This window comes from Myotis yumanensis, unplaced genomic scaffold (genome assembly GCF_028538775.1).
Source record: "Myotis yumanensis isolate MYYU_CA2020_CCGP unplaced genomic scaffold, mMyoYum1.0.hap1 SCAF_16, whole genome shotgun sequence".
In the NCBI taxonomy this organism is placed as follows: domain Eukaryota; kingdom Metazoa; phylum Chordata; class Mammalia; order Chiroptera; family Vespertilionidae; genus Myotis; species Myotis yumanensis.
This window is the reverse complement of record NW_027223767.1, coordinates 9,279,192-9,297,476: the sequence shown is the minus strand read 5'-3', so window position 1 is coordinate 9,297,476 and position 18,285 is coordinate 9,279,192. Positions and strand designations below refer to the sequence as shown.

Sequence of the window (18,285 nt, the reverse complement as noted above, 5' to 3'; positions counted from 1 at the left end):
AGTTTATCTATTACAAGTGTACAATTCACTGATTTTTAGTAAATTCATAGGTTGTACAACCATTATCACAGCCTAGTGGAGGACACTGCCCTCCCCCTAGTCCAGTGATGGCGAACCTATGACACGCGTGTCAGAGGTGACACGCGAACTCATTTTTTTGGTTGATTTTTCTTTGTTAAATGGCATTTAAATATATAAATATCAAAAATATAAGTCTTTGTTTTACTATGGTTGCAAATATCAGAAAATTTCTATATGTGACATGGCACCAGAGTTAAGTTAGGGTTTTTCAAAATGCTGATACGCCGAGCTCAAAAGTTTCACCATCACTGCCCTTTTCGCAGTCAGTCCACACTCTCACTCCCTCCCAGGCAGCTGCTGACCTAATGTCTGTCTCTGTGTTTTCTGGACATTTCATAAATGAAATGACATAACATGGAACCTTTTGCGTCTGACTTCTTTCACTTAGCAGAATGTCTTTAAGGTTCATCCCGGTTGCCACATGTATCAGTACTTCATTTTTTTAATGTTCCATTGCCTGGCAATGTCACATTTTGTTTCCTCATTCACTATTGGTAGACATGTGGGTTGTTTTCAGTTTCTTAGTGTTATAAATACTGCTGTGAACATTCCTACCTAAGTTTGTCTGCATGCACATGCATTCTCGTTTCCCTTGGGTAAATTCCTAGGACAATATGGTAATGTTTACTTTTTAAAAAGCTGCCAGACTGTTTTCTGGAGTAGTTGTACCATTTCACATTCCCACCAGCAATTCATGAGGTTTCCAATGTTTGCACATCCTTGGTAATATTTGTTCTTGTCTGCCTTTTTTATTATAGCCATCCTGGTGGGTGTGCTGTGGTATCTCATTGTGGATTTAATTTACATTTTTAATGACCAATGATTTTGAGCAGCTTTTCAAATATAATAAGCACTTTAATGTGCTTATTACCCAAAGGCACATTTCCATCTAAATGGTAATATGTATTATTTATTTATTTATTATTTCTTTAGAGAGAGTGAGTGAGAGAGAAATATCGATGTGAGAGAGAAACAATCAGTTGCCTCCCTCATGCATCCCAACTGTGTTCGAACCCGCCACCTTTTGGTGTACAGGAGGACACTCCAACCAACTGAGCCACACTGGCCAGGGTGACAAGTTTTTTTTTTTAAGTGTCAAAAACAAACTTGAAGTTGAGTTTATTGTCATTAGTAAAAATAGTCACAGGAGGATTAAACAGACTGAATGATCAAGCCATTCATTTATGAATTTGTTTCTTTGATTTAGAATAATCATAAGGGCCTTTATGTGCTACTCTCTGGGGATGAAATGATCAGACGTAACCCCACCTATATGTATCCTATTAAGATCTGCATGAAAGACGTGTGTTAAATACATGTAATGGTTGTAGGTGGAGTGGGAACTCTGCTGAGGGGGAACCCACATCTGCTCACTCCCCCATGTTGAGGGGTCTGGGGATGTTTAGTGGGAGACGTAAAGACAAATATGAGCCCTGAGGGGTTCGTAGCCATCAGCTGGGCAAAGACTGAAGAGGAACTCGATCCAGGTACACAGGAAGGCTCGGGGGCTGATGGGGAAGGTGAGAGGGACAAGCATAGCTCTCGTGTGTCTGGGTATCTTCATCCATCCAGGCAGCTGGAGCAAAACACCACAACTAGGGAGCTTATAAACAACAGACATTTAGTTCTGGAGGCTGGGAATTCCAGCATCGAGGCACCAGCTTGGTCATGTTCGTGTGAGGGGCCTCTTTCTGCCGCGTAGATGGCTCCTTCTCGCTGAGTCCTCACATGGTGTCAGGGACAGGGGTCCCTCTACAGCCTCTTAGGAAGGCATGAATCTCACTCATGAGGGCTCCAGCTTCATGACCTAATCACCTCCCAAAGGCTCTACTTCTTAATACCGTCATCTTCAGGAGTTAGGATTTCAACTTATGAGTTTGGGGGGAGACAAACATTCAGACCATAGCACTGGGCGAGGGAATAACTGTACATGAAGAGACTCAAAGCATTGGGCTGGGGAGAGGGGAGGCCTGAGAATGAGCTGAAGAAATAGGCAGGGTGAGGTTGGGAAGGGCCTGGCAGAGGGGAACCACTGATGCCCTTCAGGGGGGAGGGGCATCGTGATCAGGTGATCCTTTAGAAAGTCCTCCCCACAGCGCTGTGGGGAGCAGAGGGGCAGCCTCTAGGGTTTCCTTTTGGAAGCTGCCAGGCCTCCCCTAGGCCTCCCAGCTCTCTCTCACTAGGACCTGGCTGGGCCGGTGCTACTCATCGGCACCCGTGGCCCTGGCAATCACCCATGCCCCCGTGTTCTGCAGGTGCTACATCACCCTCACCCAGTCTCTGCACCTGACCATGAGTGGGGCTCCAGCGGGACCTGCAGGCACAGGCAAGACGGAGACCACCAAGGACCTGGGCCGCGCGCTGGGCATCATGGTCTACGTGTTTAACTGCTCAGAGCAAATGGACTACAAGGTACAGGCCTGGCTTTGGGAGGGACTAGGAATGGGGCAGTGGCCCAAACCAGGGACCCCTTATCCACGCCACCCTGGCCAGCTCAGAGGCCCCAACACGGAGAGCTCTGCTCCCTCCTCCACAGAAGACCTCAGGGCTTTGGTCCTGGAGCTTGCTTATTTTTTATTTTTAATATATTTTTATTGATTTCAGAGAGGAAGGGAGAGGGAGAGAGAGATAGAAACATCAGTGATGAGAATCATTGATCGGCTGCCTCCTGCATGCCCCCTACTGGGGATTGAGCCCTCAACCCAGGCATGTGCCCTTGACCAGAATTGAACCTGGGACCCTTCAGTTCACAGGCCGACACTCTATCCATTGAGCCAAACCAGCTAGGACAGTCTTGGAGCTCATTGACCTTGTAAACCTCACACATGGAATCTGCTTCCTCTGAGGAGGTTTGCAACCACAGACGGTTTTCTTGCTTCACCTTTGGAGTCTTCCTATCATCATCTGTAAAATGAAGGAGCCTAATATATATCCAAAGGTCTAAATTTCCTGTTTGACCTAGAACCACAGAAAGACTAGTAAGCAGCTCATATAAAGTCTTATTAAAATAAAAACAACATAAAAATCATATCTGTGCTCCTCTGTAAAAATGGTCATTTCCCCCAGAATATCCACAAGAGCAAAATATTCTGTAAGGGCAGGTGTGACTTCTGAAGACAGACTAGATTAACCCCTCCCTACTCCTAGCAAGAGATGCCCACACAAGGCAAGTGCAAGGCTAATGTTCTTCACTTAGGCACTTGCCTCTCCAGGCTCTGTGACATGGAGCCAAGCAGAGGACCCATTAGGGAACTGTTAGCCAGCAACCTCTCCTCCTTATGTAGATTCCTTTTTAAAAACTGTAATAATATGCCGCCTTGCTGTCTCATTGTTTTTATAACAGGGTAGCATGTAAATAAATTTAGAGTAGAAAAATAAAACAAATGCATTAAGAATAGATTAAATATTTATGTGCAAAAATCATGTGTATTGATTGCAAAATAAATTGAATTTAAAACCAATTTTAGAGACGGCAAGATAATACTTGCAGTTACCACGTTTAGATGCTTTCAATGCAGTTCACCTCTGGTAACTTTAGTGATCTCTCCTGTATATGAAATTTTGCTGTGCAGAGCATTGTAGAATCTATAGCACTGTGTTTTCTCATAGCAAGCAAGCAAAATAGGATGCAGACCCAAATAACTGTCTTCCTTAGTCTACACACTCTGAATTTTAACATGGTTGCTTTTATTGATTAAACACTTTAAGATAATGTTTCCTTTGAAGTCAGGCTGGAAGAAGAAAGATCCTCCCCGCCTTAAATGAAATTAGCTCGCCTTAAAGATTATTTTAAGCTTTTAGATTCTTCCATAGTTGAGCAATGTTGCTGAAATAAGTGTGCTCTCCCAGGAGGAACATTCTGGAGGACACACTCATTTAGATGTGAAGACCTGGCATGTTGATTAAAGAAAGTCAGCGATGTCTTCTGTCACACCAGGTCTAGCAAATGGGAACAGCTGAGTTGGCCCACAGCCAGGGGTCACTAAGGCCATTTAACCGAATCCCTTTAAAAACTTTTACTTAATCCTGACCCACTGATTCCTCTAAGGCAGCGGTTCTCAACCTGTGGGTCGCCAACCTGTGGGTTGAGACCCCTTTGGGGGTCGAACGACCCTTTCACAGGGGTCGCCTAAGACCATGGGAAAACACATATATAATTACATATTGTTTTTGTGATTAATCACTATGCTTTAATTATGTTCAATTTGTATCAATGAAAATACATCCTGCATATCAGATATTTACATTACGATTCATAACAGTAGCCAAATTACAGTTATGAAGTAGCCACAAAAATAATTTTATGGTTGGGGGTCACCACAACATGAGGAACTGTATTAAAGGGTCTCGGCATTAGGAAGGTTGAGAACCACTGCTCTAAGGGTACAGGGTAAGAAGGGGAGTCTATCTTTAGTTTGTCTGAAAAGTGAGCAAAGCTTTCGCCATGTAAGTCTAGACGAGACACAGGGCAGAATACCATCAGTGGGGGTAGCCACAGTGAAGCACCCCAAAAGGATGGTCATCCCATCCCTTCCTGGACACTAAGCATTCTTGGTAACCAGTCTCACTAAGCTGTTCTCCAACCTGGTCTTCCTTTTGTTGTCCAGCGATTCAGACTATTTTTAGCACAAAGCTCACTCCAGCAATCCAGTGAATGTGAATATCACCATTGCTCAGCTTGTGCTAGGCATCATGGGAGGATACCAAAAATATAGATAGATAGATAGATAGATAGATAGATAGATAGATAGATGATAGATAGATAGATAGATAATAGACAGATGATAGATAGGTAGATAGGGCATAACCCAGTCCACTTGGAGAGACAAGAGACATGAAATTAGGGGAGACACCAGCCAGCATTACCCTGAGTGCTGATGTGTGTTCCACAAACTCTGAGCCCTGGAAGCTCCAGCATAGAGGGAGAACCACCGAGTGTGCTGAGCCTTGGAGGGTATGAGCCCCAAGGCTGTTGAACATTTGGGGGAGTGCCAAACAGGGCATGTGCGATCTAACACAGCCCAGTTCTCTATGCAGTCGATGTCCTTCCCCTGCCCCGGGTCTGATCCCCCTGAACGCTCCTCGAGGGCGGCTAGGACGAGGAGAGGAAGGAGGGTCAGGAAGAGCCGTCACGGGGCAGCATTCTGTTATGTCATTCACGACACTCACGGCAACATATTCTGTTTATGTATCTCCAGAGAGCAAGCTGGAAGTGAGCATAGAACAGTGGCTGAGTACAAGAGAGTGGGCTGGGGATCAAGAGGAGAGAGGAGCTGGGGTTGAATAAGGAGGGGTGGGCACAAAGCCACTACGAGACCTACCTTGAAGCGGCAGGCTGCAGAAAAGCCCTGCGGGCTGCAGAAAGGCCCTGCGGGCTGCAGACAGGCCTCCCGGGCTCAGGTCAGAAGTAGGAGAGTGATGAGAACAAGTGTTATTCAAGGAAGCCTCCTGGACGGGAGATAATGGAGACAGGAGGAGACTGGAAGGGAAGGAACTTTGTGGTAAGAGCATTGCAGTTATTCAAGCCAGAGAGGGTGAGGAGCAGATGATGGGGTAGCAAACCTGGAGAAGAAGGAATGAGAGGCTTTTGAAAAATTGAATAATACCTAGTGCACTTGGGGAGGCATGGGTGGTGAAGCTGGGAGTGCTCAGAGGAGGGTTGGGGCCATAGTCAAGGACCCTCACAGTCCTCTCTGCCACAGGAATCCTGTTAGGAGGCATCCGGTGATGGCGGGGGGAGGCACAGATGGGTATAGAGACTTGGGAAAAAGGGAAAGTTATTGCTTTATTAGTGGTGCTGGAAAACGTATAACACTAGCCACTTTCTCTGGAAACGGTTGCAGTTTGCTCACGTCTTCTTTATAGTATAGCAGCAAGACTTTCCCCCTGGGCCTCAGATTGGAGATGCTATTGCTGAAGCATCGAATGGGTTGGAACCTAAAACTCTCTGGGTTCTTTTTGACTTCCGGTAGCAGCAACCCTGTAGAACACCCGCTCCTTGGAACCTACTTGCTTGATTTCTGAAACATTAAACTTCCACCTTCTCCTTCCTCTCTGATCTTCCTTCTGAGTTTCAGTTTCTGATTCTCTTTCATGTTTTCCAGTTTTACCCGGGCACTAACGGCGCCCTAACCTGCCTTCCAGCTTACCTCCTCTCTTCACTGGTCGGTGGGGGTCTCCATTCAGATGCCCTCCCCTGGTACTTGGCTATCACTCTCCTCCCAGGGAGTTCCTACTAACTCCTGTCTTCCTCCGGGCCAGATTCCTCATCCCATTCATATAGGGATGGGGAACCTCTTTTCTGCCAAGGGCCATTTGGATATTTATAACATCATTCCTGGGTCATAAAAATTTACCAACTTAAAAATGAGCCTGCTATATTTGATCAATCATGTAATTAACTCACCCCTAATGCCTTGCAGGGCCAGACCAAATGATTTCGAGGGCCTTATATGGCCTGCGGGCTGGATGTTCCCCACCCCTGCATTAATATGAATAATCTCATTTTTCTCTGCGGTCCAGGGTGGAAATTCTGAGATATTCTGATAGTTTCATGTCCTTCCCTCTGTAGTTCCGATCAGTCACCAATGCTGACTCTTCCCTTCAGCAGGTCTCTTGCTTCCAGGTCTTCAACCCTACTCTTCTTGCCCTCAGCCCAGCCCAGAGTCTCACCACCTTATAGCAAGGCAACACCACAGCCTAGAGCAGGGGTGGGCAAACTTTTTGACTCGAGGGCCACAATGGGTTCTTAAACTGGACCGGAGGGCCGGAACAAAAGCATGGATGGAGTGTTTGTGTGAACTAATATAAATTCAAAGTAAACATCATTACATAAAAGGGTATGTTCTTTTTTTTTCGTTTTATTCATTTCAAACGGGCCGGATCCGGCCCTTGGGCCGTAGTTTGCCCACGGCTGGCCTAGAGCCACTGTACAGTTGGAGTGGTTCAAAAATAGCACCAGGCCGAGTCCTGGGGTTCTGTACAGGCCCCCAGGGGAAAGACTGCAGGAGTGACAAGTATCTACCTCTGAAAACTCTACCTTTTTCCATTTTATATATTGGGTATGCACTTGATGAAAGGGATCCACAACCTGGAAACGCTTTCACTTATATGCATATATGCATAGCCCGTGGGCAGACAATCGTGCGGGAAAGACCTGGGGACAGGTCAGCCGTGGGGAGCGGGTCAATGGGGGGTAAAAGGGGAACATCTGTAATACTTCCAACAATATACATGTTTAAAACCCTCTGTTAATGTAGAAAAGCATAGCTTTTAATTCCTGAACTTCCACTTAAGTTTTTGTGACATTTGCCAGGTTGTTATTATTATCCCAAATATAATAATAGATATTACTATATATCTCAAATGTTATATATACATATATCCTCATGAATATAATAATAGTAATAGCCAGCCTGGAACTTATGGTACCTCCAGAGATGCGACTGCTCCATCTGAAATAGCCCTATCATCCCCCTTTAAGACTCCAGTGGGACTTACCATCTGACGGCCTTATTTTTGTGTCATTGTCGGGTCTCCCCACTAGAACGTAAGCCCCATGGAAACACAGGCTTTGTCTCCCTTGTTCACTGCTGGCTCCTCAGGATCTAGGACAGTTTCCCCCACATCATACAGACTCAATAAGCATTTGCATCAATTGAGGAATCTTTTAATTCAAGGAGCTTAATAAAAGGTGGTGTTTATTCTTCCCTCTCTTTACAAAGTCTGCCCCACATCCAACTTAGCATATGCAATGTGATACTGGTTCTGCTAAAAATGTTGATTTAATGATATTTTTCTCTATTCCAAACCTCCAAAGATTCCTTTTAATAATTCAAGTATTTTCATAGCCATGACCCTCTTTCGTAATTCAACTTTCCAGCTGAAATTCACCTTTATTTTTCTGTGGAAACATCATGATTTTGCTCATTCTTCGTCCATAATCTTTCCTCTGACAGGAAAGTTCCATTATGCCTACACAGATACTATTATCCCATTAAGCCAGCATTTCCAATGCATGTTCTGAAGGTACCATATGGTTCTGTCAGATGCCGAGCCCCAGATCTGACTTCTGTTCTTATTTTCTTTCCACTAATGTTTGCCAGAGTGCACTCTGAGAAATCCAGGGACCACATAAGGAGAAACAAATCCATATGAAAAATCCAGCCATGTAAAACAGTTGAAGTGAATTAATTGTGCAGGACTTCTCGGGGCTCTTAAAATGCTAATATATGTTGTACATTGGGTTATTGAATGTGTGTTTCCCAGATTTGCTTGACCAAAGAGCCTCGTCTTCAAGGAGCATCTTCCGGGTTTGGCATTCCATGAAACAAACTTTGGAAAGTGCTGCTGTAATGTTATCTGAAATTCACCTCTGGCAAAACTGATTACTCCAGGGCACTTTGACCCACTCCTCTGAACTTGTCTGTAACCTTTGTGGTTTATGTTGTCCCTCAGCACTGCTGCTTGGGTAGCAATTTACTTATTTTCTTTGTGTACCTTATCTCCACAACCTGACCCGAAGTTCTTAGAGAAACCGAGCCCCCTGAGCCTAGCACGTGAGCTGTGCAGAGCTGGTGGTCAAACAATGCCCACTCAGTAAATGAATGGGACTTTCCTACTATTTGGATTTTCCCAGCACTTTCATGATAGTTTCTTGCCAATGACCTTGGGAGTGTCGGCCAGTAACCTCTCCCATTCTATGGCTCCATGGTTTACTAGTTCATGCAGGATGCTCAGAATGGTTTTTATTTTTAGGACAGATATACATCTGCCCTCTGAAATTCTCTCCTTGCTCTCATTAGAAAGACTTACCTGCAGTTTATTTTCTATAGATGTTATCGCTCCTGCCCCACCTCCAGCTTCCTGTTGCCCTGGGAAACCTGGGTATTCGGGCAGGGCTTTAAAGATACAGACATAAACTTTCTCATCAGCACACGCCAAAGGCTGAGTGGCAGACTTTTTGTCTGCCTGGTGCAAGAAAATATTTTATTCATTTCCTGGGATTTTGAAAGCTACAGAATCAACAGTAATGCAAGCCTGATGACATTTGAAAGGGATTTTGTTCTAAGTGCCTTGAAAAGGTTCTGTTTGATCCTGTGACTTTTGTTGGCACCCACAGCCATAAAAAATTTAATTGTCTTGAAATTTTAATACAAGTTCCTAACCCGGGGTCTGTAGGGGTCTGGAAGTATCTATAATAAAGAAGATGAAAATGACTTAGGTGTGTATTGATAAGCCAGGCATGATAGTCATTTAATCTTTGTACGTTTCATTGCAGTCTTGTGGCAACATCTACAAGGGCCTTGCTCAGACCGGTGCCTGGGGCTGTTTTGATGAATTTAATCGAATCTCCGTGGAGGTCCTGTCGGTGGTGGCAGTACAGGTATGGGGGCCAGAAGTTGCTGGAAGCCCCGTGGTTTCCGTGCTGAGCACTGCACTGCGGAAGTCTGCATCCTCTTGTTTTCAACCTCTCCTCCTCCTCCCTTTCCCCGTCTCCCTCCAGCCTTGCATTTCATGCCCCTTCCTCCACCCTCTAAATCGGGCCTGAGAGCAGGACACGGAACCCTGCAGGTCCCTACCGAGGTAGACCCATTTATGCTGTGGGACTCCATGTCCTCCTCGGTACAGTGGGACCAAAGGACAGCCAGCTCACCGACTGCCCAGGCGAGGAAAGAGGCCCTCGACTGCAGAGCCAGCTCCTTGGAAAGGGCGTCGGCTTTGGGAGTGGTCAGGCCAGGGCTTAGCTCCGCTCTGTGTTTCCTGGCTGGAGTCTGGCGAGTTGCTCCCTCTCAGCCCAGTTCACTTACTGACGTGTAAGTGAGGGTTGCGGAGTGACTGTCACTGGGTGAAGGAAGTCATGTTCTGGTCGGGTTTTATGTAAGCGTGCTCCTCGCCTTTCAAGTCACCCAGAAAGCCCTTCCCGAACCTGCACTCGAGGCAGGGCAGGGTCCCATGTTATAGGGACCAGAACATGGGTTCCTGAGACAGATGTGAGCACGCGTTAATGTGCTAAGTGGCTTGAATCCTGACTCACAGAGGGGATAGGAGTGCTAGATGCGTCATCTGGGAGCCAGGCCGTAAAGGATGGAGAGGATCTGAACCTGGATAAGGACCTCATAGGCAGCGGAGCATCAGAAGTGGGGTGGTGGTGGGGAACGTGCACACACCTTTGCTGAAAGTCTGTTCTGTATCAGGTACTTGTCATGTATCATCTCCTAATATGTCTTATGTTCTCACACCAGCCCTGTGAGCCACTATTACCTCCCTATGTAGACAGACAGGGGGGTCTCAAAAATGTCTACACACTTTAACAGCTGGTAGCTCAACTTTGAAAAGGAAATGTATTTTAATAAACACTGCCTTTATAATTATTCAAATTGGTGTATACATTTTGGGAGCACTATATATATATATATATATATATATATATATATATATATATATGGAGAGAGAGAGAGAGAGAGAGAGAGAGAGAGAGACATGTGGTGTGTGTATATATATATAATTTAAACCCGTCCACACTGAGCAGGTACAGGTCTGGGCACAGAGCTAGTGTACAGGAGGTAAAATAAGAACATGTTTACTGGTAAACAGGCAGGTTCCAACCAAATAGTAGGCAGACCTTGATGCCAGGATGTGCACTCTGCCTTCTTCAATGGGCAGCAGGGACCCCTGCAGATGCTGGAAGGGACATTAGCCCCTGCCTGGCCGTGGTTCTGAGGAGGCGGGGCAGTGGGAGAACAGTGGCTGCCGCCAGTCAGAGCTTAATAACAGCTGCAAAGGCCTGAGCAGGTGCCTGACAGCCTCCCCAACGGCCCCCAGTCCCTAGAGAGACGCACCTGTTCCCGAGCTCCCCCTGTAAGCGGAGTCCCCCCATTGCCCACCAGGGGAGCTGTGGTGGCAGGGCCCCATCCCTGAGGGATGCCGGGCAGTGGTAAGTGATAACCGCCGTGGGGGTCTGGGAGCAGCCGCGTGCCTGGTGCTTCCAGTCCGTGCCCGCACACTTGGCGGTCAAAATGGTTTCTTTTCCTCTTATCGTTCGCTTTTATTACTAAAGCAATATGCAAACACTGCGGAAAAGAAAACCGGACTCTGTGGTCCCCACTGGCCTTTTGTTGAATGTTCTCAGGCAAAGAACAATGAAAAGTTTAGCCTAACTGACATTTTTCTTAGGGGAGTGTGCCGGGCTGAGGAAAAGGGCAGCAGAAGGGATGGGGCCGAGGCTAAGGCAGCATCCTCCCCGCTCCGCTGGCCTGGCAGGAGCCAGTCTCCATCCACACCCCCACACAGGCACCCTCTGCCCAGCACGATGTCCCTGCCACAGGCGGGCTGGACATGGAGCCACATGTAGGAGATACGGGAGCAAACACAGGCAACTTGCTCTAGGAGAGGAGAACTCACACCATCAGCTAACCACCCTGCCCACCCTCCCCGCCAGCTGCCTCTGGGAGCCCTCGGTGCTGGGGGGCCCTGCGGGGTCCCTTCACTTCCCTCTCCCCCCCCACAGCGGTTTGTTTTCCCGTGTCCTGCATTTGGCAGCCAGTTGGCAGTGTTCCCACCCGCTGATTCTTGTCCAGGCTGTTGTTGGTGAAGCTCCCACAAGGTGAAAACTGTCAGGCTCTTCTCTTATTCCCAGTGGGACGCACGGTTTGCCCTCCCTTGGGTCCGATCCATGCAAGTGAGAAGAGGAAGGAAGTCAACTAGCTGGCCTCACACTCTCGGCCTGAAACCCTCCCCTCCCTGGGTCACGGGAGCAGGCTGGCACATCACGCTGTTGGTCGGGGCTGGAGGCGGACTCTGGGAGTGCTTCCGCTGAGGACACCCGCAGATTCCACCATCAGGGCAGGTTCGCTTTCTCGGGAGCAAGTTGCTCAACACTTACCATCACCCCTCCTCCTTGTAGGAATGAAGGGTCCGTGTTGCCAGATCTTGTAAACTTTAAATAGAAGCTGAACATCTAAATTTTTATTTTAAAAAATGTCTAGATTTCAATAATTTGGCAACTTATTTAAACAAACAAACAAATAAAACCCAGAAAAAAAATCCCTGAGCAGACAAATAAACACATTAGCCAGCTGCATTTGCCTCTGCATGGGCACGTCACAACTTAAAACCAGGGATGACACCCCTGGAAGCTCTCTGAATTTGGGGTGTCATCCATTTTGGAGTATAAGATGAGGAGTAAAAGAAGTAACATACACCTTTCTCGGAGTACTGATTCTAGGCCAGGGGTGGGCAAACTTTTTGACTCGAGGGCCACAATGGGTTCTTAAACTGGACCGGAGGGCCGGAACAAAAGCATGGATGGAGTGTTTGTGTGAACTAATATAAATTCAAAGTAAACATCATTACATAAAAGGATACGGTCTTTTTTTTTTTAGTTTTATTCATTTCAGATGGGCCGGATCCGGCCCGAGGACTGTAGTTTGCCCACGGCTGCTCTAGGCCTCGAGTGGTTCTGAAAATCAGGAGATAAACATAGACTTTTCCCCACAGTGGACAATGGGGTTGAGGACCCGTAAGTATACCGTGTGCCTGGATTTTTCTCCCTGCTTCTTCCACTGCAGGTATCTGGTGGGCGATGTCCACCTTTTCATTCCTGCCCTCTGTCCTCTGTCGCTTCTGCCCACCTTGCTATGCACGTCCTTCCTCGTTGCTTTGATGGCTCTCTGCATCTCCCACAGGTTCCAGAGGGCACCTCCTGTTCTCACCAGCCAGGTCGCAGCACTGTGACTGCCCTCCTTTAAGTCCAGAACAACTCACCATGAGCACTTATACCCGGGGTGTCCCAGTGCAGCACTCGGCCTGTGCCAAAGGACCGGCTCAGTGTGTCCTGCAAGGAGCCAGGGGAGGAGCAGGCCATGGGAGTTGGCCCAGGACCAGCATAGAGCCTGTGCTGGGCTCCAGAGTTTGTGTAAACAAGTTCCATGTAAAATTGAAATTTTAAAAGAAACAGGTTAGCCTGGCTGGTGTTGCTCACTGGTTGAGCATTGACCTCTGAACCAGGAGGTCACAGTTCAATTCCCGGTCAGGGCATATGCCTGGGTTGTGGGCTCAATACCCAGTGTGGGGCCGAAGCCGGTTTGGCTCAGTGGCTAGAGCGTCAGCCTGCGGACTGAAGGGTCCCGGGTTCGATTCCAGTCAAGGGCATGTACCTGGGTTGCGGGCACATCCCCAGTGGGGGATGTGCAGGAGGCGGCTGATCGATGTTTCTCTCTCATCGATGTTTCTGACTCTCTGTCTCTCTCCTTTCCTCTCTATAAAAAATCAATAAAATATATTTAAAAAAAAGAAAAAAAGAAAAAACCCAGTGTGGGGCGTGCAGGAGGCAGACAATCAATTATTTTCTCTCATCATTGATGCTTCTATCTCTCTCCCCTTCTCCCTTCCTCTCTGAAAACAATAAAAATATATTTTAAAAAAAGAAACAGGTTAGTGTAGAGTGGGGTTAGCAAGGCAAGGGCATGGGGATGTGGTTGTGTGTAGGCTCTGATATCACACTGCGTGTTCAGCCCTGGCTCTGCCTCTTACTAGCTATGTCACCTTAAGTAAGTACATGTCTCAAGTTCCACATCTGTGAAGGGGGTTAATAATCATGCCTACTTGATGCCGTTGTAATAATTATTAAATGAATTAATGTGTAAAGCACTTAAATCAAAGCGCTATAGATAGTAGGCACTCAATAAATGTTAGTCTCTCTTATGATGATGATGAGGAAGATAATAGTGGTGGTGGCTATGATGTTGGTGGTGATGATGGTGATGGTGATGGTGGTGATGACCATCGTCGTGGTGATGATGGTGGTAATGATGATGGTGCTGCTGATGATGATGATGATGATAGTGACGGTGATGTTAATGATGACAATCATGGTTATTATGGTGGTGGTGGTGGTGATGGTTGTGATGATGTTAGTGGTGATGATGATGATGGTGCTGGTGGTGGTGATGATGATGATGATGATGATATCATTATTACATGAACACTGTCATAAATAGGTTGAAAGGGAGTAGACGGCTATGACACAATAGGGCAGAGACTGAGGTCCACAGTCTGTTCTCACCAGTATTCTCTGCACCCTTCATTCCTTCTCTACTGGCTCAGCCTCAGCCATCTTACCAAACTTAACAGTTACCCAAGGGATGAGGCAAAGCCCAACATTCATCGTCCCTAATGGATAATAGACACTGTGAATTTGCCTAATTTTGAAACTGTCCAACATGAGATCAGTAATGGGTCCTCCAACATCAGTTCCTTTTTGCTTCTGGAATTAAACGAAATAAGTCCAACCTGGAGCTCTCGCCCCCCAGTCTAGGACAGTCCCATAGGAGACACTCAAGAAAGTGGTCTGGCCACAGCCTGGGAAAATCTGAGGTGATCACATATAAAATCATACACCCATCCAAGGTGGAAATTGCTCTTAATACCTCACACGGTCGTCCGAGCTGGCATATTGGTGCAGAAGCCATACCAGCTGTGCCACTGTCTCCCTTGCCGTACCTCCCCTTCCCTGCCTCTCCTCCCCTGCTCCTTGCCTGTATGTGCTCCTCTTCTCATAACGTCTACAAAAGTGAGTGCTTCACTGTCCTCATAGTTCAGTGATGGCGAACCTATGATGCATGTCAGAGGTGACACGCGAACTCATTTTTTTGGTTGATTTTTCTTTGTTAAATGACATTTAAATATATAAAATAAATATCAAAAATATAAGTCTTTGTATTACTATGGTTGCAAACATCAAAAAATTTCTATATGTGACACGGCACCAGAGTTAAGTTAGGGTTTTACAAAATGCTGACACGACAAGCTCAAAAGGTTCACCATCATTGTCATAGGTGGACATCTTCATGTCTCTGTCAGATTGTAAGTGGAATTGCATATTCATTAGGAAAAAGTGTGGCAATTCCAAGAGCAATTACTCTGCAGTTTTTTAAGTATATAATCTATTACAGTACTTTTTTTATAATTATGCCATTATCTGAGCCCCAGGGACAGTTGCCACAGGGCACACTCCACCACCCAGTACCTCCAGCTCCTAGTTCCCTCCACATTCTCTGGCCAGGCATCCCTGCCACTCCTCCCTTCCAAGGCAGGAAGCAGCTAGAAGCAACAGGTCATTCAGCAAGGACTGGGGAGCTGCCATAGCAGTGTTCCCAGCTCTCAAGGTTCTGCGCAAATGCTATGCTCTCAGAACCAAGGCAACTTCCCATCAATACCTTTCATGGAGGAGCTTAGGTCTAAAGTGAAAACACAGAAATATAAAACATTTGAAAGTGAGGAGTGGGCTGCACTTCCTGAAGGCAGCGGACTCCAATCTGCCACGGCAGACGGAAGTGTGGAGTGAGCCAATCAGGATTTCAATAACACATGGCATTTGCGAGCAAAGGCTGGAAGAGAGAATGACCACAGGGGCCACAGATGGGCCACTTGCCTAGAATGAAGGGGCAGAGTAGAAGGAGTGAAGACCCGGCTGGGAGTGCAGGCCGCAGAGCTAGCTGACACCTGCTCACCATGCATCGCCTGCAAAGAGCTAAATGACTGTAATACTCTGTGAGCACATCCGAAGCAGGGCCTCACCTGGGTGGAAGCACACAGGGGCAGAACCCTTTCTGATCACCGACTTCTAGTCTTTGGTGGGAAAGATACCAGTTATAAGATACCAAATCAAGTCCCCGTGGTCAGACAGGCACACGCGGCTTTTACAAATAACAGGACTGACCGCTGAAATCAGAGCTGGCCTGCAATGTAGAGGAGTGGAAACCTAGTCATCTATCTGAAATATAAGGCAGAAAGAAGTCTCATTAGAGAGGTGCAGTTAAAGGCACGGAGGCTGGAAAGAGAAAGTGAGCCCATCTGGTCAGGGGCAGTGGTGGGACATGAACTGGGTGTGCAGCATGTGGTCCAGTGGCAAGGACACTGCCCTGGCCACCAGATGTGCTGAGAGTGGACAGTCAGATGGTGTCATCTAGCCTCGTGCTACTCAAGCTGTGGGCCAGCCGTGTCAGCACCCCGGGAACCTGTTGGAAATGCAGACTCACCACCACCCCACACCTGCTGAAATAGAATCTGCATTTTCCCAAGATCCCAGTGACTCGCACGCACAATAACGCCGGGACCTGCTGCTCCGCACAGTAATCTCGACCCTGGGTGCCCCTCAGCACGGCCTGGGCAAGCCTGGAAAGCAGTGACGCACAATGCAGTCTCCACCGCCAAGTTCTGATTGGATTATCTGCCGCAGGACCTGGGCCTCAAGTTTTACTTAAAGAAACTTCCCACGCGGTTCCCACATTCAGCAAATGTTGAGAACCAGAGCTGAGAGGGAGACTGAAGTAAGGAGCACATCCTGAGGACTGTGGAGCTGGGGTTCACATCAGACCCACACGGTGGAGCCTGGCTGGTGCAGGCCAGTGGCTGCAGGGACAGGTCTGTCCATGGCAGGCGGGCAGAGGGGATGGAGGGCTCAGGCTCACCTGAGGGAGGGAGGGGTCGGCCTGTGGCTATGAATGGGGACACGTGAGCAGCAGTGGGTACGAGTAGAAATCCAAGAATTGACTTGACCTTTTGCTTGGACCAGAATCCCCTGGAGGGCTTGTTAAACTACACCTGGTTGGATATCACCCCCAGAATTCTGGGGCAGGGCCAAGAATTTGCATGGGAATTTGGTTGGACCCGAGACACCAGTGTGGAATGGTGCATAAGTCACATGCATCTTCTTGGCCTCAGTGTCCTCCTTGGTAAGTGTTTGGTCCAGGGTTTCTCAGGTTCAGCGCTATGAATGTCTTGAGCCTGATAATTCTCTGTCGTAAGGATCTGTCCTGTGCATTGTATGTTTAGCAGCTATCCCTGGCCCCTGCCCATGAGCTGCCAGCACAACCTCCACATCAGCTGTGACAAAAATATCTCGAGTCTCGGCCAAATGTTCCCTTGGGAGGGCAGGTGCGAAATCATCCCATTGAGGACACTGGTTTCTACGTAGCTTTCCTTTTTTGTTTGTTTAATGGGTGCTAAAAGCACCTTTTATTATTTTGTGGAAACTTATGCCTCTAAATTATTACAAACGTATTTTTCGAACAAAACAATTCCTCTGAAAATGTATATGCAGGGGTGGGCAGACGTAAGGTTACAGTTGTTCACATGGAAGAAGACATGCAGGCTATGATTATGACAATAGCTCAGTTCATTCTGTGTTCTGTGTACTCTCAACTGTAAGCCTACTTTTGCCCACCCTGTGTTTGATGGTGTGCTGGGCTCTGGTAGAAGGTGTTAGGGGACGTGGCGCCAGATTGCTTGGTTTTTAACTCAGGCTGCCCCGCTTACCACTGTTAGACATCTGGCAAATTTATTTTCTTCTTTTAACTTTTCATTTTGAAAAAAATTTTAAATTCTAGAAAAGTTGCAAAAATGGTATAGTTTCCAAATATCACTCCCTGAGCCTCCCCTCTGTCAACATCGTATATAATATAGTGCAGTCTCTTGACTGCCTTCTGCCTCAGTTTTCTCATCTATAAAACTAGGACCCACCCAGCTCAGACAGCTGTGAAGAGGACTGAATGGGATAATTCCCGTAAAATACTCAGAATAGCACCTGAAACATATCAAGCGCTCAGCAAATGTCAGTTATCATTTTGTTGTTATTCCCTGTGGCTTTAAAATCTCCCCAAGTGGTGAGCGGTTAGTGGAGAAACAGACGCCATGAGTAAGGAGTGGACCTCGCAGCCCTATATGCCAGTCTGTGCCTACCTGTGTGTGTCCCTCCACCTGCTGAGCCTGCAGTGTAACCACACACCTGCCCACCTGCTCCTCCCGTGGCATCTGAAGGGACGTCCTGGATCCTGAGCTCTGCTACCTTCCGGTGGCTTTTCCCGGGACCCCAGTTGCTGTGACTGCGTGAGGCGATGCCCCAGAGCTCACCTGTCCTGCAGAAGCTGGGTGAACAGAGCCTGGCATTGGCACCAATGGGCAAAGCATCCTCCAGTCTGTTCAACACTCTTCTCAAGGGCCTACAGAATTTACACAGGAGCACAGACCACCGGGTACATCGTCCATTCTCCCTGAGCTTGAGGATTCTGGGCCCTGGTGTTGCCGGAGGGAATATTATCAGAGGGAATAGCAGAAAAGGTCTGAGCTGTGGCTCACTTTTGCCTCCAGCCAGGGGTATCAGAGCACTTTGTAAATGGTAATTAAGCTCACCTCCCCAGCCAG

At 47.3% G+C, this 18,285-nt stretch overlaps 1 protein-coding gene across 6 annotated transcripts in view; it reads left to right on the top strand.

The window, feature by feature from the left end:
- The window catches only part of DNAH9 (dynein axonemal heavy chain 9), a 342,415-nt gene that overhangs the window by 112,379 nt on the left and 211,751 nt on the right, over positions 1 to 18,285 (top strand). For all 6 annotated transcript variants that reach the window (XR_011468497.1, XM_070395266.1, XM_070395267.1 and 3 more), the window contains 2 exons: positions 2,337 to 2,493; positions 9,362 to 9,466. Coding sequence is in view for 5 of the 6 variants with exons in the window: in XM_070395266.1 (XP_070251367.1) it covers positions 2,337 to 2,493; positions 9,362 to 9,466 (262 nt within the window). In the remaining variant the exon portion in view is untranslated. The remainder of the gene's footprint in view (positions 1 to 2,336; positions 2,494 to 9,361; positions 9,467 to 18,285) is intronic.